The sequence below is a fragment of the Anomalospiza imberbis genome, chromosome 8 (genome assembly GCF_031753505.1).
Source record: "Anomalospiza imberbis isolate Cuckoo-Finch-1a 21T00152 chromosome 8, ASM3175350v1, whole genome shotgun sequence".
NCBI classification, from domain to species: Eukaryota; Metazoa; Chordata; class Aves; order Passeriformes; family Viduidae; genus Anomalospiza; species Anomalospiza imberbis.
Genome location: NC_089688.1, coordinates 8488044 through 8512402, shown reverse-complemented (window position 1 = coordinate 8512402; position 24359 = coordinate 8488044). Strand labels below are relative to the sequence as shown.

General features: G+C 38.6%; 1 protein-coding gene across 15 annotated transcripts in view; it reads left to right on the top strand.

The window, feature by feature from the left end:
- The window catches only part of GRID1 (glutamate ionotropic receptor delta type subunit 1), a 533233-nt gene that overhangs the window by 17451 nt on the left and 491423 nt on the right, over positions 1 to 24359 (top strand). For 4 of the 15 annotated variants that reach the window (XM_068197195.1, XM_068197192.1, XM_068197185.1 and 1 more), the window contains exon 2: positions 4232 to 4340. Coding sequence is in view for 12 of the 15 variants with exons in the window: in XM_068197192.1 (XP_068053293.1) it covers positions 4232 to 4340 (109 nt within the window). In the remaining 3 variants the exon portion in view is untranslated. Of the gene's footprint in view, positions 1 to 3097; positions 3239 to 3344; positions 3451 to 3551; positions 3594 to 4231; positions 4407 to 24359 lie in introns of those variants that run through there. The other 11 variants (XM_068197199.1, XM_068197201.1, XM_068197184.1 and 8 more) reach the window with 10 other exon arrangements.

The window sequence follows — 24359 nt, the reverse complement described above, 5'->3', positions numbered from 1 at the left end:
TAAGTTTTACAGTGGTGGAAATTGTGATGATACACTTTATTCTTCCATTTCTTCTAAAAAAAGTATGTTATTTATGCTCACAAAAAGAAAAGGCGCTTACCAGTATGGATACACTCTACAGCTCTTGGAACAGTTCACACACTGCTATTGCAATACCAAATGAAGCCTGCATTCATACAGGGTTCTTCTTGCTGTTATTAAGCAGAAGAGGGAGATTATTATGTTCTATTTGAGGAAAATTTTGTTTAAATTAAAAAACTTTCAATATGGCTTCAATGCAAAACCAGCACATTCCCTTAGTTAAACCTATGTTAATGAATTTATCCAGTCTGAATTTTAGTTATGGCTTGTTTGATGTACCTTCATCTAAGGCTTCTTCCACAGTACCTGTGAGGCAATCCCATTCAATATCTCAGACATGAACACAGACGGAAACTTCCTGACAGAGTGACTGACTCCTGCTGGTAAACTTTGAAAAGTATATTGTTGAGCTGCAATTCTCTAGACAATGTTTTTTATTTTTCCTCCCCTCACTTCATTTTTTAGTCACGAATGCCATTGATTTAGTGATCCCCCCTGTAGTACAAGCTCTTCAGTTCTGGTTTCATTCCTACAATTGCACTGACACAGGATGGTGGCCTGTGTTTAACTGTAGCAATACAACTCTCATAAGCTTGCAGTTAAGATAAGATTTATTATCTTCTTAGAACAGATGAAATGTCTTGGGTATTGGGGGCAAGAAAAATTGTATCATAACTTAATTTTATTCCTTAATAAGGAGAAAGTGAAATAGAATGATCTCAGGCCCAAGCACCCTTAAAGCTTAAGGAACTACTGCATTTGAAACAGAGAAATTATTTTATTTTTGTTAATTCTAGCTTTCCAATTTTATTCAAGCATTTGAAAAACTAGGGAGTTTTTTTTAGGTACTCAGTATCTTCACTTTGCGTTTCAGGGAATATGTCTTCCTGGTTTTGGTTTTTTAGTTTTTTTTTCCTGGTTTACACAGGTCATCTGCAAAAAGTGGGATTAAAATATCCATCTGAGAGTCATCCTCCTTCATGTATTGGTGCTTTTTCTTTCCCCGGGATTACGGACTTTTAAATTTATTTGTGTTACCTTTTTATTCTATACCCACACCTGCTTTAATTTTTAACAGTGCTTTAAAGTCACACCTTTAGTCATACCTGAATGCATTTACACCTCCAATGGTGAAATCACCCACTAAATTAACTCCATACAAAAACTTCAAAGCTACAGATGAAAATTTCTCATTTCAAATATACTTAAACAAACAAACCAACTTATCTGTTGAGAGCCTATGAGAAGTCTTGAACTGCTTGCTTTCCTGCAGAGAGCAACGTGGCTTGAAAAGTATTGTGTGTTTTACTATTTCTACTCTGCAGGGCACCTGTGGGATACAGGCAGAATCCGAGAATCACTGAACATATTCACAGCCCTCTGTGCACAGGAAATACGCAATCAGACTGTCCATCATCATGTCATCAGGTTCTCCTCTATGCTCACAGCTGACTCCAATGGATTGCAAGTGCTGGCTTCACAGCTGACTTCTCAGTCACAGAAATACTGCTGTCCTTGCACCTAACTGTTCTCACACAATGCAGGCTCCCTCCTCCCAAAACTCAGTTTGGGAGATGAGTGCTGGGTAGTGACTCTTCAAGATGAGAGATTGCAACAAAGTGGGAAACAAAAGTCTCTGCACTGATAATGAAACTACTTAATAGTTCTTATACAGGACTTCAAACTAGAACTTTGATCTCCCAAACAAATTGTCACAATTATTTACATTTCCTAACTGCTCAAGCAACACAAGAACTAACACTATTTTTCATTTTTACCTTATATTAGCTTGGATATTTTTACCTAAGTGATACAACTGCAGAGAATTTGACCAGGATAGGCAAGAATTCTAAATTATACCATATGAAGGGCTTGTATTTAAGACTTCCAGCTGTTTCCTTTGCTCAGTAGGTCACAAATGTTAAAACTCGAGCATTTGAGTGCAAGTTGCCTTGCTTTCTAATGAGGTTGGCCTATCCTTTATCTCTCAGTTTTTGTTCATAATTTCTCCAGTCCTAGAGAATATATAATATTGTTGGTCAGATCTGAGGCGCACTGGCAGCGCTAGCTATGATATTAGGTGTTTTTTCTGTGGTTTAACCAGTCTAGGTACTTGTGTTTGTGCTCTCCACAGAGTTAATTTTGTCAAGTGCAAATTCACTCCTGTGCAACTCAGTTTGTAGTTTCACATTTGCCTAATAGGATTCCTTATTTCCCTCAAATACAAAATCTGCGCTCAGCTGCTGCTTAATCCTGGTCCTGTTTGTGTTTTGGTGCCATTTGCAGCTCTGAGGAAAAAAGATAAGAGTAGGTGTGAATCCCTCCCGACTGCACTGGGAGTTCAAAATCTATTTAGCTGGCAAAGTCCCCTCAAATGCTTACTGGTACAGGATTATTATCCTGCCCAGTGACAGGGAATAGAGATCACAGCTGTCTCCTGGTAGGGCTGCCACTCCCTAGGGGACCTGCAGTGAGTAACTCCATTAAAGAAGGCTTCAGAATTGTGCCATGTCTACTAGAATTTGCATTATGAAGCTATTTATCATGAAGAGCATTATTTCTTGGCCAAGGAAGGATCAGGTGGATAAATTATATGATGCGTATCCAGAGCTTAAAAATTTCTCTGTGAAATTGAAAAAAGGCAGAGATATTTCTCATGAGGAAAGGGAAAGAGTGTTAATTGCATTTACAGCTATCACTTCAGGAGTGCGAGTTATTGGTAAGATGCTGATAGGTAAGATAACAAACTGCATCCTCATGTTGCATTCTTGCTGCATGTCCCTGAAGCAGGACTCCTTTTCTGACCTGCTGTTTGTATGAAAAAAACTAAGGGACAGTAGAGCATTAAAGCTGTGTCCTCTTTTTTAATAAAATGCCAACCTTCTGTCGAGGTCAGTTGTGTCATTAGCACAGGCTGTTTCCTAAACTTGCTTTGCCATTGCTTGAGTCTTCTGATGCCAGGATGAGCTGCACGTGGGACCCTTTAGAGCAGAATTGCTGCAGTTGAGCCCATCACTGGATACACCCAAAGACTTCAGTGTTCCTTTGAAACGGCTCAGTACTGTCTTTACTGTGAGCGGCTGCTGCTAATTAACGTGTTTTAAACCCCCTTGTCTGGCAAATGGAGCAGTGTGAAAAGGGCTGGCTGCAGGAACTGGTAGGTAAGGCACTCCTGGTTTGTGCTGCTGTTAGAGGAGAAAGGGACTTCTGACCCGCTCCCTTGAGAAAAGAAATCGTTTGCTAAATCTGGAGTTAAGGAGGCTTATTTAGTGTTTGCCTTAAAGCTATGCCAGCCTCTGGCATAGAGGGGCCTGGACATTACTTAGAGAAACATTTAACCGTGTAAAGAAAGTCCAGCATTAACTTCAGGTGGGTTTCAGTTACAAGCTTTTGTTCATCGTACTCAGTCTGTAAGGACAGGATAGTTGGCATTGCTAGCCAGGTTGAAAATTTCTTTAATGTTCTGGGGGAAATCCCATCCTTGAATGGGACCCTATACATGTAGAAGCTATGTGCTACTTCAATTATATTCTTAAAAAGCTTGTTTACATTGGTAAAGGTATTTTTCAGGTAATAGCTGGCCAATCCATGTCAGGAGTATTGGGGCCTCTCATTCTGTTCTTTATGTCTCCTGTATTAAAAAAGCACTATGTTATACTAATGTGAAATGAGCTTTGTGCTGCATGGATTACAAGGCGATAATTGGGTTGTCTAATTCTGCCCTTTTGAATGTTCTTTAGGGTAGTCCTCAGGTTCATAATTATGTTATATTAAATAACTTTCTGTTTGCTTGTTTAAAAGAATTATGCTTTTATGTAGAGAGTGGATCATCAGACCAGAAAATGAAAAATAATGAACTATTTTTGTGTTCAGCTCTCTTTCTCATGGGGTATTTCTGAGCCTATCTGTACAAGCTTAATAATGCCTTAACCTAGTTTTTTGCATTCACTATGAAATAAGGTTCACAGAGGCTTATGATTGTAACCTTTATTTTGAATCAAGGGGGAGGGGAAAACACACCTTGAACGTACTGCTCTGAGATAGTCAAATGCTCATTCTCTTAAGCTACATGGTCAAACCCTGTCTAGCTCTTGGCAGTGTGTATGACTACTCCAGCAAATCTAAGGATACAAAATAATCACTATTTCAGATACCTGACCAGATCAAGATACATTGTCACATTGTGAGCCGGTTGAAATATTACCTGAGTACAGTAAGGAAAAGAGACCTGGATTACAAGCAGAATTCAAAATTTTCAGGTTGGTCTTCGTTCCTCTGTCGGGGTTTTCTCAGAGAAGTGATTGCTGCAGCACTGACTAATGGTGGTGAGTACTGTCCCATTGAGAATATGCACTTGGGTCCTGGGATGGTACCAGATTTTGAAGTCTTACCTCCCAGGACAGTAAAATCCTATGTCTTCTTTCACCTAGGATGTCTCTTCTTCTGGGATGTTTCAGTACAAGAAATAAAAGGCAGCTGGGAGAACAATGTATTTATGTGGACCCTAAGTGTGATTACCTGTGATTGGCCTGTCATCGTGGGCAATATTCCCAGATGGTAGACAAGCAATGTTGTCCCAGATAGCACAGAGCAATCCTACTTCACTTGGTTGTTTCTAGACCATCTTCTTTTGCCTTCATTCTTCCCTTTTTGATTTGCAAATGAGATGGGGATGAGGGCCAATAGGGCTTTTCTCAGTTTGTTATAGGCTTCTTTTCCTTCCCCTCTGACTGCATCCTTAAACTACTTCTGCATCCATACCCTGAATGACAGTGAAAATTAAGTCAAAATAGCTACTTGATCTGTTATGAACAGAAGAGTTTGAAAAAATTTCTTGCATATGCATGGGACTTTTGTTCCACCTAAATTTCTTTCTGCCTCTCCAGAAAGGGGTAAATAAATTTGAAGTTTGAAATTAATCTTTTCTGTTTTACTAAAAGGAAATTCAGCTTTTACACTCGCTCTCCAGTTAGTTAACACCTTAGGAAATGATGCCATTCTCACTAATGGATTGTTTATTTTGAATAATTCTGGAAGACACTCTGTCATTCTTGGATAGAAATGTTCTGCATGGCAGTACATTTAGTGTGAAATAATTGACATTTTAAAACTTGTTTGAAAAGGGAAATGGATTAAAAAGTTAATTTGTTACAGTGTATCTGTTACAGAAGGTCTTGGGTTCCCACTTTCAGGTCAGGAGAGATTTTACAAATCAAAATAAAAGGGATTTCTGCATAATGCATGAATGATGTATAACTTCAAAGGAGGGAAAGTTTTGGTTGTCCTTTCCTAATTTCTATTTACTGGAGGGGATGGAAGATAAAGGGATAGGCACATGGGGATGAATGAAGGATAAATAAAATAGAGAGACGTCCACAGTAGGTCATCAGTTTGAATCCAGCAGAACCTGTCAGTACTGAGCAGCTACTTGGTCCTCTTTTAGTCATCACCAGCTCTCTTTACCAAGAGGATGATGACACGGCAGTAAACATCAACTTGAGTTTGAGAAAATTGAAAAAACTGGTCAGTTTATGAAAATTCTTCATCTGAAGGCCTAGTGAGTTTGTGATATAATCTGGGGAGAGAAATATCTTTTTGGACTGAAGAGACTGCTGAATTTCAGCAGCTGTGGAATACAATCCCTCCCATAAACTGGAGCTATTTTAGGTCGAGTTAGGCTGGGTCTTTGCCCCCTTTGCTCCTTGGAAGGCTGCTCTAGATTTCTCTAATGGCCTTCTTTCCCGTCTGCTCTGGGCTGACTTTCCTGCTCCAGGAGCATCTCTATCCTGCAGGGCAGACTTGGGATACATCACAACAGTTTGCACATGGTTTGAATAGAGCAGTCCAATGTCAGTAGCAAATGCTCTTGTCACTGAAAGACATTGAACAGACTCTTGACCCTCTATGATTTAAAATAATCTACAAGTGGCTCCAATACTTGGAGTTCCCTCCTGCTTTAGAAAAACAGAAGGAAAAAAAATGGATGTTTTTTGTTTTCTTTTGAAAAACATCAAGGAATATGTTTTGAGTTGTTTGACCTCTGTTTAAATTTGAAATGAGAGTCTGGACATTTCTCAAAACAAAACCACCCAACAAAGAAAACCTTTAAGAAATCAAGAACCATTTAAGAAATCATTTGGTGGATTTTAAATCTGATTTTTCTGCTTTGACAACTATTGTGTTAGGGATCATTTCAACTCTGTTTAGAAGAAGCTCATTTCTAAAGGATAGTTGTAAGATAGCATTGTGTTTCCCAGGGGTTGGGAATCATGCATGTAATTTTTCAAATTAATGACAAGACTTGGACGGAGTGTGTACTCTTGGAACAAAACTGTCTTGTTAAAAAGCACTGTGTTTAGACAGCTTGCAGCAACAGGAGATTAAATTGCTGGATTTGCCTTTTATATAGCTTGATTGATGAGAAAACTCTGCTGCAGTATTCATTGTTTATCAAATGCCACTCGGCTAGCGGCACTAACAAAAACAAATATTTATTGGTTGCAAGATTAAAAAATGATATTGCAGAAATATGTGACTAGTTTCTGTAAAGAGTTCTATATCTCTGTAGGGGCAAAAAGTTAAGATGTGCTGAAACAGTAATGAGAGGTACTGTGCAGTGTAACCTGGGAGACATTGGGCACTGCCACTGTCACAGAAAAGACGTTCTTGTTGTTGATCTCTTACTGAAGGACACTGCATGTGTTTATAAAATCAAATGCTTTCCCTAAGTGCCTTTTCTCTCCTCCTACTCCTTTCAAAAATAAAACAACCCCGCCTTTGATGGGTGTCCTGTTACTGTCACTCTTCACATGTGGCTTGCTCTGTGAGGGTTTACAACTGTGAATTACCATTGATACCCACCCAGCTGCAGCACTTTTATCCACAAGAGGCAATGGAAGCAATGGAAACTTATCCATACAATTATCTGGTTGAGGCACTTGAATGTGTTGTTTTGGTTAGGGCGGTGCTGTGGACTGTGTTATTGGAGTGCGTGGGAGCCTGAAGGTGGATTATCACAGTGGAAACCATTTGGGAAAACCAGTTCTCATATGGTGACAAGCAAATTGTGGACATATTTGATATGCTGTCTATACCCTCTATGTATAGAAGAGGATTGGCTTTTAGGGTTTTGTGTATGTGCATAAGAACAGATTTGGGATTCCATTACCTCTGTAATTCCACACCATGAATAATTAACAGTTATTACCTGCTTATTTGCAGGGGATCCTCTGTGTGTTTGTAGTTTGAGTTTTCATTTTCTTCTTTTTAGCTTGCTTATCTAAATAGGGTATTTGTAAAAATGAGTTTCACATTAGCTGTAGGTTAATGTAATGGGAAATACTGAGCAAACATCCCCTAGCTAGTCTGGAAAGATCTGTGAAGTGTTATCTTGGCTAGTTTGCATAATTTCCCAGGGAGTCAGTTTGAACTGTTCTTTTATTGGTTTATTATTTTTTGGAATGCAATTCTCAATACATTTGTATTCATGGCAATGGACAGTAAGTAATTTAACACCCGCTATCTACAATCTCTGTCAGCAAATGGCCTTCTCCTGGTGGGATTTATAGTTACTTCGTGGTTTCAAAGGCGGAGAATTCAAATTCTGTTTGCTGTGCTGTGAGCAGTATTATGTTATTTATTTTCTTTCCCTCTGCCTTTCAGTCTGATCTTAAACTAACACTACTTCTTTTATTCCAAAACAGAGAGAAAACCTGAACCTTGAAGGGGGTTGCAATTATTTTATCCTGTCAAGGTGTTTTTCCTCTCTAAAATAGGAAAAGGTGGGAGTGTTGGGAAGAAAACTAAGCAAACATTACCCTAGTTCCACCTTACTTACAGTGAATATTTTATAGGCTTATTGTCTTAATCTCTGCATTGTGTTCTCCTATTGATTTTTGAGGAAGAGTTTTTCTGGGGCAAAAGTGAGGTGTGAAGATGTAATCCCCAGAGGTAAGGACTGTATATATGTGTGTCTGCACAGCTCCTGTCGGGAGATCTGACTTAAGGTCTTTCTTTTGTATTGCATTTCTGTTCTGTTACAACTTCCACTTCTAGATTCATTAAAAAAGTGTAAAGAAAGTATAAAATGAGAGGGAAGAAGGAGTTGTTTTCTTGGTTTTGAGTTTTGCTTGCTTGTTTTTGGGTTTTTTTTTTTGGTGTTTTTAAGAGCTAAAGGTAGATCTCTTAGAGCTTTCATTTGAAATAAGTGAATGAAGCATTTGTCACTGATTTGTTTTGTTGTTTGGGCTTTCCTCCCCCACCATTTTTGTAGTACCTACTCTGTAGAAAGAGAGTGTATGTTATGAAAGGCTCACAAGCTGCCTAAGGATGATCTTGTGGATAGTGCCTGGGTGGAACACTGACGATACAGGAGGATTGCAATAAGTGGGATGTCTCACACAGGAGCTGCGGATAACTTGGAGCCTGTGGAGGATAGCTAGTTCTGCAGGAGACAGCCTGAAAGCTCACAGAAACAGGTGAATGGAGCAGTTGTGGTGATTGGACTGAGCTGGGGAGTCAAGTCATGCATTGTTGTCAGGTCAAGTGGAAAAGAAGAGTTTAGAAGACCTCAGAGAGCTGCATTTCAGAGACATCATGCATTCCATAAATACATCAGAAAAGTTTGGTTTGGGTGCTGGAGTCCCTCATCCCTTTTAACTGTGATCCTTTGGTAAGGTAGGCCATGTCAGGGAGGTGAGTGTTAGTTGTGTGCAGAGGAAGGCTGTCCCACAAACACAAAAGGACACTGATTTGGGAGCATGTCAGTCTGGCACTGCAGTGCTCTAAATCACACCTCTGAAAGATAAAACCAAACCAACTCCAAACAAACAAATTATTGGGTGGTGTATAAAATAAAGCCCCAGCTCTGCTTTATATTTGGAGAAGCAAATACAGTTTATGGTTGCTTGAGTAGGGGCTTTCTATTACCATATGTTGAATATTGCAATTTCTCAGCCTTCCTGCTCAACATCTGTGAGTCTTAGTAGCAGAATCGTTGCTTGGAAACTCAATTGTCTTTTTGCATTTACTGCTAGAAAAGAGTTTTCAATTCCAGTAACTTGATTATCATGACTTGTACATAGATCTGAAACTTCTTAGCAAAGGCAGTTTCTTTACTGGCAGGATAAATACTGAAGATATACAAGAAGGGCTTAACAGTGTTTTCAGCAGGGGTGAAGTTTTTCCAATATGTTTGTATTGCTGTTGAGATATAAAATAAGTTACATGGAAATTAACGTATTGAATATGTGCCATTTCAACATCTTTTTTTTTTCTTGTGGAGTAGAAAACCACCTCTGAGAGTACAAGTTCCCATCACCTGACTACAGGCTTCTTTGAGAAGTGTATTATGTACAGTTATTCACTGCTTGGCAAGAAGATTTTCATGGGGATTTTTGGTGTGAATGGAACACTTAATGAGTTGGGTTTCTTAGGGATTCTTAATTCTGAGGGTTTGAAGGGAGTGAGATGGAAATAGTGATCATTGCCTTATTTTCTTCATTGCTTTCCCCCCCTCCTCTGTTGCCTGAAGTAACATGAATTTCACAAACCTTGCAGGATCAATACTTAAACTTGCATATTAATGTGTTTTGGAGAACTACAGAGAAGATGGGGAACATGGAATGACTTTCTTTGTTCAGAGTGTGGTTTGAGAGAAAAATAACAGCTGCAGTTGCCACTTTCAGTTTTGCTCAGGAACATCAGCATCTGAAGGTGGCTCTACCAAAATGAAGAGAGCTTGCGAGGGCTTTTGATCTTATTGCTACATGAATTTAAATATTGGATCTTAGGCTGTGTGCTCTAAAGCCATAGCAAAGTTATTTTTCACTCAGTTTATTGCAAGGACCAAAAACTGAGGTAAATGCCAGAGTAGGCTGCATGAAATGTTAGATCAATACTTGAAATTGGCACATGGAATGGCAGCTTTGAAACTGGTGTGCATGTGAGCGTGATTGATAAGCGCATTGAGAGCCTTTTAAGAGAAGCTTGGGGATTCATTTTGTTTAAAATGGAAGGAAAACAGTATCGATACAACACTGTGTACTACACTTTATGGTAAGTGGTACAAATGATGGCTTCAAGGAGTATTTAAGTGCTTTATGCTATTTTTTATCCTCAAGAGTAGTATTAAAATCAGCATTCTAGGTTACAGAGCTTATGGGATATGTTTTCCCTTAGGACAGAGAGGGATGGTAGACTTTGTGGTTTGGCTGGTGCTTGGATTCTTTTTTTTTCCCCCATCTGTGGGGATTTTCATTAGCAATTAAATGTATCCGGACTTAAGAAAACATCTGTTTAACATGATATGAACATAGGATTTCTTACATTTGTGAATTTTAAAGTCTGGGTATGCACTAGAAAGTTGCCATTTATTCCCCATCACATCTCTTGTAAAACTAGTGGCTTTGACTTTATTCTGTGGACCATGGAGTGGTCTGAAAGCATGGGATGATATCAAGTATTTAATTATCCCAGCTCTGCCAGTGCAGTCAGCAGCCAGGCTGTTTGCACTCCTGAGGAAGTGATTTGGCAGTGAACTGCAATTGTAAGCAGTAAAAGGAGAACAATGTGCTGCTTCAGTACTTTGCCATAAAGGGCTCTTCTTTCCGAAGAATGCAACTACTGAAAAAGAATTACAGCTCCCCAGTTAGAGTCAGCCCCTAGCTGAGGGCTAGGTTATTGTGCTCTGGTTGTGGCTTGGATATTTCCAGGCAAGAAGGGAGAAGAGAGCAATGTCCTTTCCTCCTTTTAAAATGTTTTTCTTTATTTTGAGAATCTGAGATCTTCAGTATTGGACCCTTAGGCTCTTTTACTACCATCTGAAGTTATTTATTATCAGGTAGGAGGTAGGACAACAGTTCTTGCAGAATAATCTTAAAATTGACCTGCTGGAGAAGATTTCTTAAGGGCATGTGCTCCCAAGCTCTTTCCTATATGAAAACTGTTGCTCTAACTTCTCACTGGACACTTGGAAATTAATTTTTATGATCCAGTGTTTTGTATGTTGCTCTTTTAAAAATCTCTTAAGCAGTGGGCTGAAATTTTTCTTTGGTGTAATACAAAAATGAAGATAACCTACCCTTTTCTGATGCAGTTACTGCTGGAGTCATTAATCCAGGTGTGGTTTTAATGGCCCCTGTTGTTTGCATCTGCTTAGCAGGCTGACCTAATGTCTGAGCATGGAGCTATGTTTAAATTTGCCTTAATGAGGTTAACTGGAAAGAAGGGAGCTGTTGTTGGCATGAAAGGTAGTCTACAGAGAGGCTGAAAGTAAAACTCCAACTTGCTGAGAAGTTCAAGCATCAAACTGTGAAGTACATTAATTAAATGCTAGTAGTGAGCAGGTGGGGAGCCTATGTTTAAAATGACAGGGACTTGTATGGCATTTTAAAAAAATCTAAGTAAGATAGTAAGATTTTAGGAAATAAATTACTTGGTTTTTTTTTTCTTTAAATCTTTGTTCCTTTGCCTTGTTGTAATAAAATTTAAAAAAAATTAAAACAATATTAAGATATCTCCTCCAACCCAGAGAGCTTTTAGGCTCATCTAGAGTTTTGTAAATCTGAAGCAGTCCCAGACTCCTGTTGTTGGCATAAGATGGGGAATGACAGTGCCACTGGCCACAGCAGAAGGGATGTGCTTGGAGCCCTGGCTGAGACAGTGTAAGCACAGCTGTAACTCTGTGCTAGTATCTATAATGATACAAAAAGAGGCTTCTTGCAAACTTGATTATTTTCAGGATCTGTAAGTATTTCCAGTTCGTGCTGACAGATACTGAACTTGAAACCCAGTGACATTAAAGATTAACAAAAAACTTTGGATGCCATCTGGGCAGGATTGTCTATTTTTTCTACCTTTGTTATACTACACCTTTATGTCTAGAAATGTGCAGTTAAATCCTTTACCTTTAATGTAAAGCCTGAAAAATCCTGTGGCACTTTACATGAGAATAATGTGACTGCTGTGAGGGGGCTGGTGTTTGGTGTTTGAATCTAAATTGACTTATTCTGTGATGCAGTCTTAAAAATTCTGCAAACTTCCTGGCAGCAGAGAGTAGGATTTTGTTTTTAAATTAAAAAAAAAAAAAAAAAAAACAAAATTATTAATTCTTCTAGTAGATTCTGCAGTAAGAACTCCCTATTTCCTGGGGAAGAATCTGTTGCTGCTAGCATGATACAAGTATTTTAAAGATGAAACATAGAGAGGCACATACCATACTCACAGGATATTTTTCTCTTCCATCATGCTGGCTTTATCTTGCTTTCTTTTGAAGGTGAAGCTCTCTGCCAACAAGATTGCTTTAGCTTTGAAGGAAATCACAGTCTTTGAGAAGTGGCTTGAAGTAGACCTTGTTCTGCCCAGTGCAAAAATAACAGTATCCTACCCAGAACCAAGGGAGTGTGAAAATGAATTGCCCATATAAAATTCCTATGAATGGTTCCTTAAGAAATACTTTTCTTCACTTTTCAAGTAGCAGCAATGAATATATAGCAAGGAATCTGCTGGAAGATGTTCTGCATTTTACCTTTTCTGCTGGAAGATGTTCTGCATTTTACCTTTTCTGCTGGAAGATGTTCTGCATTTTACTTTCCCTTCTGAAACATTTCTCCAGTTTGCTAAGGTGGTGGAGTTCTTTAGAATTTTTTTTAGTGCTGTCATATATATTAATTTTACCACAGAAGACACCAAAGAAGAAGTTTCATGATCCTGGTTCCAAATGTCACTTTTGTTGCACTCCAGTTTTATGGAGTAGAAAGAAAATAAGCTGCTTTGGGAAGAGTTGTTTCTAAGGATGTCAAATGGACAGCAATAAAGTCCTTCCATGCCTTTGCTAGGATAATTGTTTTAGGCACACCATAACTCACAATACTGAACTAAGAAAGGTTGCATTTCCATGTAGGCCTTAGTTTTATGTTGTCTTCAGTGAGGATGGTGCTTAAACTGCTTGTGGTCAGAACTCAAAAAGACCTATTGATTGTAAGGTGTCAATAATGGTGTCTCCTCTGTTTAATACCCACCAAGTAGGCATAGTCTATAAAGAGCACCACACAAAGAGGAAAGTTTCAGAACTAACCAGGTAATTCTGTTCACCTGGTGGAAATAATTTGGTGTCTCTTAGATCCAAGACATACTTTCAGTTTAATCTTGTTCTTCAGTTTTATCCTGGAGCTGGGACAGCATAAGTCAATTTTCTCTATGTTAATGGCAAAATCTATGTATTTTCTTAGTATAAATTAAGCAAGTCTTCCTATAAATTCATTGTAGGAGTAGAGGATCTCAGGAACATGGCATGAGGAAGTGCCTCTTGGGAGATTTGGTCAAATAGTAAAATACTGATTATTTCTTCCTAGCATAATTCTGCTCCAAGATTACACCTAAACAGAGAGAGCTTAACAGTATCTCTTCAAAGACAGAACATAATTTCTTCAAAGAATAGACAAAATTTCTCTAGTAAATTGTGCATTTTTAACAGCACCACCTGGTGACTCCCATAGCAATATTTCCTCATTAAGTTATAACTGATGAACTTGTTTCTTTGGGATAGGTCACATAGCTAATGATCAGTCATATCAGCTTGTCTGTAGCTGGGTTTTTTTGCTTATGTGATACTGGTCATTGATTTCTCTTTATTTGGGTAGGTTGATCTTATCTTGCTGTCTGTGACTTCCACTACGCCACTTGCTGCTGTGAGCTTTTACAACAGTTAAAACCAGTTGTTAGCCATACATAGTTAAATCAAGGTAATTGCAAAATACTCGAGAAGGAAGAGATCACATCAGTTTTCAAAAACCATACAAATGTCCAGATATGTCTAAGATGAAATTAACTACTTTGTCTAACTGACAATCTGTTAACTTCACAGGTTAGATTTTATTTTGTTTTCTGTGTTGTGTCCTGTGCCCCCTGATTTATTTTGTGAAAAGTCTCTAACAAGTTAGTTTTTATTATAATAACCTGTTCACAACAAAGTGGAAGCTGACTTGCTTAGTGGAAGCTCAGATATTAGATACCTATCAGACTCTGCTTCTAATATAGATAAGATTCTAATACAATATTTCAGGCTTATGATAATAAGAAATAAAGTATTTCAGGGAATGTGTCTGTCATTTTTATCATATCCCCCATGGAGTCACTTTATGAGCTTTGAGCTAATACCAGCTGCAGATTGGAACGGGAACATTAATAGTAAACTGAACCTGTCATGCAGGGTGATTATCTAGAAGATCATTTTAATACAAGAACCCATAACCACCAAGAAGAAAGCTGAGGGTTCTTGAAAGTGTTCTTGGAACAGCAGTGAATAAAGGGTAAGGTTTTTTTCTTCTTTTCCTTGTAGGTTTTTCTTCTGTTGCGCTGAAAAGGCCATGTGTGACCTGGCTTGGCAGGGATGACCAGGTCCCACTGAAGTCCCATCACTGGTGCCCAGAAGGAGGCACAATATGGGTGTAGAAAAAACAAGGTAGAAGGTCACTGACAATTTATTTATCCCAATGAAGCAAGGGGATCACAGGACAGCCACATAAGAACTGCAAAATCTGCAGTTAGGTTGCAGTAGCAGTTTCCTAAGAGACCAATTGTAAGAGGCAATACTTTGGACTTCAGTGATTTAAAAGGCTCTAATTCCCTGGACCTATTCAGTCAAAGTCACCATAATAAAGTTGATATGAGAAAACACAACGAATCAATTTACAGCTGTTTTAAAGATGGGTTTGAACTTTGATTGAAACAGGGTAATCAGGGCAAACCTCTGACATTCGTGATTTACCTTTTCTTTAAAGTAATCTTATTGTAGCCTGTAGGAGAGATCGATAGCAGGTGAGAGATAAAGGCTTCTCCCTGGTTAGAAGGAAGGCCTGCTCTTGGTCTGCAGGACTGAATTAGCTCTATTGTGTAATAAGAAGACATTGGAGTAGATTGAACAAATGGCTCTGGCTTTACTTGCACTTAACTGAGAGATGTTTAAGAAATTGGGACTAAAGGTGTTATACATTAGTTGTGTGGCAGGGGGATTTTTTGTTTGTTGAGAATTTTTTCTTAAGCCTTCAGAGAAGATGACACTTGTAGTCAGGAACTTAAGTTGTTCCTAATGCTAGCAAAGAATTATTAGCTGGAATTTTTCCTGCTAAATGCAAGGAATTGGTGACTGTAACTATTGACATGGTCAGCTTGTTGCTTAATTTCAGTTTCTTCTTCTTGTTCTGATACCATGGGCAGAATGAAGGTTAGCATTTAGAAGAGACAAAAAAAAGAAGGGTTCAGAGTAAATGTGTCTTGCACATGCTCTTAGTCCATGCAAGCCCCTACAGCAGTCCTGTAAATGAAAAATGCTAATTGGATGCACAACAACATCCAAAATTCTGTGGAGAAATATCTTTGGGCATACTTCTGCTCACTTACCCCCAGATGTCTTTGGACCCCTTTTTTGTGTTGCAATATTTCATTCTAATGTGGGTTTTAAACTCTGAATGTTGAGCTGTGGTGTGCTAGAGCTGGTGTAGTGCCTGGGTAGACATTTGGTAAGAAGTGCTTCTTGCTTCCAGTAGAAACAGAAGTGGACATGCAAAGCAGTGGAATAGATGAACAGATTTTCTTCAAGGATGTCTAGAAGTGCGTGGGAATTTTCTCCTTTCTGCTTACTACAAAAAGATGCAAAATGCTTTCCCTCCCCCAGACTGCATGCTGGATAATATGAAAACTGAGTTTCAATGTATGATTTCTGGAATGCTTTGCAATTTATTTTGACACAAAGTCGATGGCACTAGCTAGAAAGAAGCCTAGCTTGTAGGGAGGAATTCCCACGAAGCACGTGGCACTTGTGCTGCTGCTCTCGGGTTCCCTTCCATGTCGATACAGCAGGCACAGGTGGAGCCTTTCCGTCCTCGGCTCTTCCGAGAGAGAGACAATGACTTTGGCAGACAGGCGATGGCACTGTTGCACTGTAGCTTCTCAGCCTTCCATCCAAAATGTCTCTGTTTATAAAAACAGGAAGGGAGCAGATGAACCAGATGCATTGCTCAAGATTTTCTTGAAATAATTCTTTATAAAAGAACAGATTTGAGTTTCTGAGAAGTTTATATGTTGCTAAAACTCCCAGAAGAATGTGTTAACATGCATCTAAATTGGATGTTAACAATGGTCACAGTTTAAGGCATTCTTTATTTATTTTAGATTTAAAATGCAATCAACAAGTACTTAAACTCATTTCTATTTTTTCTTTTATTCTGGAAAATGCAAACTTCATTTGTCAGAAGTCTTAATGCATTGTTGTTTTCTGTAATTCACCCAGAAATTCCTTAGGGCAAAAGGCCAGTTCTGAATGATGCCTGGGACATGTGGGCAGACACCTGTGGTGGTTGTGGAAGCAGCATTCAACCTGCTTGTCTTGGCTCACCATAGTTGTAAGAACATGGCAGATGGACTAAAATAATTTCTTTGGAGGGATGGGCTTTTGCCCTATAAGGCACTGCAGATCTTGATCAGCACCTTCAACTTCAACTGCTAGATGAGTTCAGTCAGAGCTGTCACTTGTGCACTGACATTGGCACATGGCAGTGAGGTATCTAACCCTGCTTCAGTCATGCCGTGCTCCTCAGATGGAATCCCATCTGGGATGTGTTGCTAGCAACCTCAGTCTCGAGGTGATGAAAGTGTAGGTAACAACGGGAAAGTCTGCATTCAAAATACAGATGGTAGGAAAAGCTGAGCAGGCTGTTGCTGAAATTAACTCAACAACTCGGTCCCTTTTCTTGGAGGAGCACAGCACCTCTCTCTTGTAGCAGTGCTCTGTGACTCCCTTAGTTTTACCTGAAAGGTGCCTGTCTCCTGTTCACCTGCATCTTTGTTCCAGCAAGGCCTGGGCTGTAGTCTGAAGGTAAACCATGCAGTTTGGATGAGGTATAGCTGTAAAGCTGATATGTGTCAGTACGCAAGAAACACTGGCATCTCTGTTTCCTCCCCAGACCCCCTGTCACTGACCAACCACTTCAAACTGGCAGTGTGAAATCTCTAGTGGACAAAAAAAAAAAAAGGGCCAAATTCATGACAATCAGCAGGAATATCATCTGAATTGAAAATATGAAACCTCTGAAAAGCTAAACTGCATCAAAGTCTTTATCTTTCACTCTGTTTTTACATTTTGTTTTTGATTCTCACCCTGAACGTGTATGACTGATTTAACTGAATCTGTGTGATAAGACATCATGGAGTATTTTTGAGAGGGGAGTGGGAAAAGATAGAGATAGATCTAGTCAGATCATTTCACTGGCACTGCATTAAAAAAAAAGTTTCAACATGACTTTTGGTTTCAAAAGTAAATACATTTACTATGCTTAGTTTTGGACAACAAAAATCTTATTCAGCTTGTACCCACTTCTCTTCAACCTTCCTGCCAGCTGTGGGAAGAACTGAGAGAGTGAGATGCTTTACTGGAGCTTGATTTCTCACTTGAAGGACAGGCCCTATTGCTGCCTGATGAGGTGTGTAGGTGACTCAACTCTGAGGCCTTCCTACTCTAAGGAAGTCAATTTATTTTCTGGACAAGATAAATCAGATTAGGGATAACCTGCATGCTTTTGTGAGAGTATCAAAGGCAGACAACCTAATAATAGCAGCATTATTACAAGACATCTGATTCTCATCCATCACTAGAAAGAGATAATTAGCTAAAATGTCTCTTGGATTATTCTAAATCCATACCTAGAATACAAGGGTCAGGTGCAGGTAAGGCATATATATGCTAAGAGCAGTTTCACCATCTGCCTTGAGAGAGGAGATGGTTGGTTGATTTGGTTGGTTATTTTGCTGTACTCTGGTGGTGACTTGTGAAGTGTGCTCTTTTCAAAGCTCTATTCAGCCGGTCTTTCCTGAGGTGCTGATGGCCTCTGCTGGCCAGGAGATTAATAGTTGTCCTCAGGACTCCTTTAGAAAGATACTACATAGATTCACAGGGAAAGGTGCTAAACTTTTGTTTTTTCCCTGTATGTCTCCCTGAATTTTAGTGAGTCAGTGGGAGCAGGCTCAGGGTTAGCAGAGCAGCCAGAGCACTGTCTCAGATTTCCCACCTACCTGCTGGCCATGCAGTGCCACTACAATCATGCTCATCATGTGTTAGCCTGGTAATAACATGAATAGAAATGCACCAAAAGAGTTCCAACTTTGATTTGTGTGGGGGCTTTTATACTAAAGGTAATATTCTTTCAGATGCTGTGTTGGATAGAGACCTCTTGTTCTGTTTGTTGTTTTGGTTTGGTTTTTGAACTTTGAAGAATGTTCCTTAAAAAAATATGTTGGAGCAAAGTGGCATTTTTGCCTTTAAACTTCACCTGATCATGCAATATGTATCTGTGTGTGATGACTTCTTGGGAATGGGGAATGGAAACCAGACCTTTAAAGATAGAAGCACTACTGGAAAATTATTTCACTTGAGGTCAATGGATGGTCATCAGTGATGGTGGTTTAACTTGAAACAGGTAAAGCTAGCCTGGAAAAATAATTAAAATTATATTGTAAACCTAGTAACCATGAAGTAATATAGGAGTCAAGTGAAAGAATTTAGAGGAAAAATAGTTATCTGTATTTTTATTGGCAGGCACTTTAAAAATAGGAATTAACATGATTAGAACTAGAGGTATCATCATTTCCATTTCAGAAAGGGGGAAAGAATGCACAGATGCTGAAAGACTTCAAGTTCACTCACTGCTGCATTAATGGCAATGCCAGACCTGTAGAAATATTAGAACACAATATTACCTAGGAGTTAAAGAAGAACTAAACGTTATCACTTAAAAAAAATACTAACTCCGCCTAGGATTTCACACTTACCATGTGTGTTAGGAAGTGTCCTATGGAATGTCAGGCAAAACTCCTAGTGTACTGCATTAGGAACAGGCCAAGGTACACAACCATAGTGCTTCTCCTGCACCTCACTTTTTTCTTTCTCCTGGCAGCACTGACATCTCTCTGGAACATCCTGTCTGAGCCCCAAGTGTCTCCAGTGAGGTTCTGCCTGTCATTCATGATGAGGAATCTCCATGTGAAACTAATCTAGGATATGTGGCACTTAATGCATAAGTGCTGCTGAAATTGAGCTGAGTCAAAATGTTGATGACCTATCCTGCACTGAAATGAGGCTGATGATGCGTAGTGTTGAAATGCTTATTTCAATACTTAGCTGATGATGTGCTATTTACTTTAAGGCTATTGAACTGTGGGGTTCTGATAAGGTTTTGAAAGGCAGCTATGAAATGTCCTGATTGTATATCTGCCACCATTAGAAATGAATCAGAACTCTGGAGGCAAACGCTGCTGGATTCCAGGTGTTTAACATCTAAAGTTGGTTCTGCATTGCTGTACCTTAGATATGTGTGTCTCTATATGGAAACATATCTGATTATATAGAATATTCCATTTCAGAGAATCCTAGTTTGGCCTTCAAGGTGTAAACTCTGTCAAAGCTCTGTTTGGATAGAGATTTTGGACATAAACCTCATAAAGTCACTGTTAAAAAATTAATTCTGCCTCATTTATTCCTTTACAGAGGAAGTACTCACACCAACAAGATTAGGTTGAGGATTTATGGATAAATACTCAAAATTTTCCTTCCAAACATCCTTGTGTTAGTGTTGCCTCTAAATGTTGCATTTAAACTACAAGGCTGAAATACTATTTTTTCTTCCTCTGGAGGTAAATTGCTTTAAATTGCATAGTATTTTTATGCAAGAAAACAAAATAAGCGACAATTTCTTGGAAGACACTGGGTTTCTAGTATCTGGGTCTGTGACTATAAAATCTTTTTCTAGTTAGTCTAAGACTCCACAGATTTCCTAGTACAGAATCAATGTTTCCCTGGGAATGCAAGGATTTACTGCTGGGCTTCCCTGAACAAGTCCATTCTAGCTTTCTGCTTAGAAGGTAGTCCAGCACATGGCACACGTGGGTAGAGTCATGCCTTTTTTTTAAAGCATGTGTTTGCCACACATGCCAGAAGTCTGAAGATTTTCTAAAAAATTATGTTCATTGAATAACAGAGTTTAAACTGAACTTGCTAAAGAGTTTAAAAAAGGCAAATGAAAATCTGCTGGAACTAAGTGCATAAGGAACTGAGCCATTTTTGGATATGCTTCATGACTAGCAATGGTTATTTGAGAATATAATATACTTTTATCTTACTATTGGGAAACTCAGTTGCTCTTTTTAAAAAAAAAATTAGGAGATTTTTTTGCATTTTCTTCTGAAAGTTTTTTTGTACCAGCTGTATAATATGAAATTGGGGAATTAGTTTAGAAATTCTCTGATGTGCTTTGTGAACTGTCTCACAGTGAAGCCTGGTGTGGCAATAAGCCTACTTATGGTGTCTAGATCCAAGAGCTTTATAAAAGATTTTCTCTGTTTTGTAGGATCTGTAGGACCACTGTTGTGGAAATTGTGCTTCATAACCTGTTGAACAATTTGTGTTCATACCTAAAGTAGCTAACAGCATGATGTATTTTAGTTGTTAAACTGTGTATTGCAAATAAAAGATCTGCTTCAAGGAACTGGTTGAGTGATCCAGTTTCTCTCTCCCATTCGGTGTCTTGGGCTGCCATGCTGTCTGAAGGTATCAGCAGAAACAAATGTCTCCCAACGCAACTGTGATTTAAACTTGTGAAAATAAAGTGTGAGTGATGACCACATTAGGACTGGTTTTCAGGATGGCTTTTTTTTTTTGCAAAACTCTTACAACTTTCAAATAAATAAGGGCTTTCTTTAAGCAACTTTACCATGATCACTCATAATTTGAAAATAAAATATGCATTTTTCACTTCTGAGGATTGGAAATAAGTGCTTCAATTATCTTTTCATACACCTGAGAGTGTTTGATCACCAATTAATACTGCTTGCCTGAAAAGAAGGACTTGAGTTGTGTACTAAAGGTCATTGAGATGTAGACACCCATAATGAAACTGTCTTTGGAAATTATTAAAGATGCCAAACAATAGTGGCTGTCAGCACTGCTTGGGCTGTTGGATCCCTGCATCCTATCTCTTTAGAGCAACTGATCAAAGGCAGAATTGACAGCAAAGTCACGTTTTTTGAGATGAGAGGTCTAAGGGATGGCAGGTTCGAAAGTGTAATGTGCAGGGGCTGAGGGAAAAGGATGTGTGGGAAGGAAGTGTGTTAACCAGATGGCTCCACTTTGCTGTTTTTGGGAGCCCTTGAAGAGAGTGAGGGGGAGATCAAGGCAGCAAGTTTGCCTGAGCAGGGTTTTCAGCCAAAGGGAGCTCTGTGTGTGCTCTTCGCCTCGCTGGTTCAACTCGAAAAGGCTCAAGGTACACCCTGTGAATAAACTCCCTGGTACTTCACTTTTCATCTTTGGAGCATGCTACTCTTGAGTTGGACATTGTATGGTGCTAATGTGGATCCTCTTTCTTTCTGGAAATGTCTGAGCTCCTATTTGCCTTTTACTTCAGATCAATTAACAAAAAATCCAACTTTCCTAGCTGTTTAATTTCAGGGTTTCTGAAAGTTGATTAGAACTTCCAGTTCCATGGGAACCACTCAGTATTGGCTAATTGATATCTGTGTGCACCTTGGTGACCTTTAGAACACTCTAATTAAAGCGACACAGAATTCTTCTGGAGACCCGTCTCTGCAGGCTCACAGTGGATATCATCATCCTCCAAGGCTCCGTTTAGGGGGGATCCTGTGACTTTTTAAAGACTAAGCAAATAGGGATTCTAGGCTACTGCAAAAGAACAAAGTGATATGTAGGGATGAAAAAATGTTGCATAACCTGTAACACTGCTCTAACAACCTTACCAGTAGTTACTACTAAAATACTTTATGGTACATGATATGCAGCCTTTAACCTAACAAATGAGAGGAGGGGGGGAAAAGATATTATTAGCAAGCATCAGATGAATCATGACTATATATTCCCCAAAGTGGTGAAAACAATATCTATTTGTGTTCTACTTGAAAGAGATTTCAGCATGTGGGTACATTGGTTATTTAGATGCTGCAACTTGAGATAACCACTGTTAATTTATATGAGTGCGAACAAACTTTGAGTAGTGCCCTTTAAGTTAATTGCAGGGAATATTTTTAAATTTTCATTTTAGAATTATTTGTGCCATTTTAGTTTCTCATCTCAGCTGTTCTTGATATTATTCATTATTCCTCATCTTGTTACTGAATTACATTTCATGAACTAAGTGAGATTGCTGTGATTTGTGATAACATATGGTTTACTGAATTGCCATGATCTCCTGCTAAACTTGTCTGCCATTAGTTTAAGACTCTTGGACTTTTATAAGAATACTTCACTGACAGCAGATTGACTAGAAAAACTGTATATTTCCTTTATATGACACAAATAGGAACTTCTCCATACCCAGCCCAAAACCCACAGTCTGTTTGCATTTAGTCTTGATCTTCTGGCCAAATACCAGTGCTTACTGTTTGCTGTGTCTCTGAAAGAAAGGAGAACACCAGTTTGCTTTTTGGGTGCATCACTGAAAAGAAAGGTATTGAAGTTGTTTGAGTGACCTCTCATGAAACAGTTTTTTTTTTTTTTTTTTAATATTTCTAATTTTTGTTTGTTTGTTTTGTTGCAGTTCTTGATGGCCTTTCTTAGCCTGAATGAGTCCAGGCTATAAACAGCACATGTTGCTCTGTTGCTCTTGGTGTATGAAAAGATCACATGCAAAATTTTTGTCAAAATTTTTCAATTTTCCTCTAATATTTATATCAACTTGTCTTAAGCTTAACACAGTGACCTCGTTTTTGGTAGCAAGGCAGGGATTTCTACTATTTCTCTGGCCTCTGAGGGAGAAGCAAATCCTGTGTTCTGGGATGGAAGGCATTATAATCCTGTTGGTTTAGACATCAAACTGCTTTGTCAAAGTGCTGTAGAGAAATACAAGGATGACAGCTCCTGTCCTGGGCAGCTGTTGCGTCCAGTTATCTGACAGGCTCTGATGGAGAAACACAATGTGGAGCTGTGGCAAAGCAGGGGTGAAGGCTGAGGCAACGGCAGAGACTGCAGAGGTGAAAACAATTGAAAGTAGGAACAGAAATTGTAGGCTGATCTCCCTAAGAAACTGCCAAAGTATAAATTGTCCATGAGAGTGCTTACCTGTTTCTTCTTGTGTTTGCTGAGTGTTTATGGGTTCTGTTGGAGGCAGAAGTCCTAATTAAACCAGTGATATAAACCCCTCCAACTTTATGCTGATATGAATACACAGTGACCCACTTCAAAAAAATCAATTGCTATTTCATTAATTGCATTAAAACCAGAAGATTATGCTCCAAGGGAACCTAAGATCTGGATATTGGGCCATTTGATGACTTAATTAGGAATAGAAGTCAATGACAGTGAAACATACTAGGGCTGAGACACTCTTAATATTGACCTTTATTATGAATGCTTCATTGTCATGGTTAATATGTAAGAAAAATTCATCCTTTGCGTACTGACAAATTTAATGCAGATATATCTGATTCAAACTCTCTCTAAGAAAGACTTATTTTTGCTTTTTGCCTGTGATTTTTGAAAATTTTTTAGAAAAAAAATAGTTGCTATTTTTTCTGAAGTTGTTATAGATCTCTTGGAGCTTCTTTCATGAGACACCTTCTCTTGTGGAGATCAAAGAACAAAATCACTGCTGTCACATTTGTGGATCATTGCAATATATAATTTTGTGTGTGCTGTGCTGTTTAAATGACTGATTGAAATCGATTACATAAAAGTATAAATTGTGTTTCAAGTAGATTAGAATAAGAAGATAGGAGTTACATTATTCAGGATGTATACCCAACCTGCTTCTGGATGTTCAATGGCTCAACTTCTCATAACCAAAAGCATTAGTATTACATGTTGTAGCACTATCAACACTGCTGAACTGCAGCTCCTGGAGTCAGAAATCCTATACATTAAAAAGAAACCAACAGATGGCATTTTATAAGCCTCATGCTTCATTGTCCTATAAATAGAGATTATCAAATGCATAATGAGCATCCAGCAAGAATAATATTCCTTCTCTTTTAACTACTTTATTAATCATAAGAAAGCAACTAATACCTTTTTTGCCTCTTGCTGGTAGTTCTTTATGCAATATATCTGATGCTATTATCATAAGTCTGTGCTCATCTGTGAGTTAACATTTCAAGTGGGACAGAGAGAACACAAGTAGCACCCACTTTTTTTTGGTCTTCTGCTATTCATATTCCTGTAATGTGCATATACTGGTATTATGATTATATTGTCATTTTCATTAAGGATGGATTTCAAATGGTCA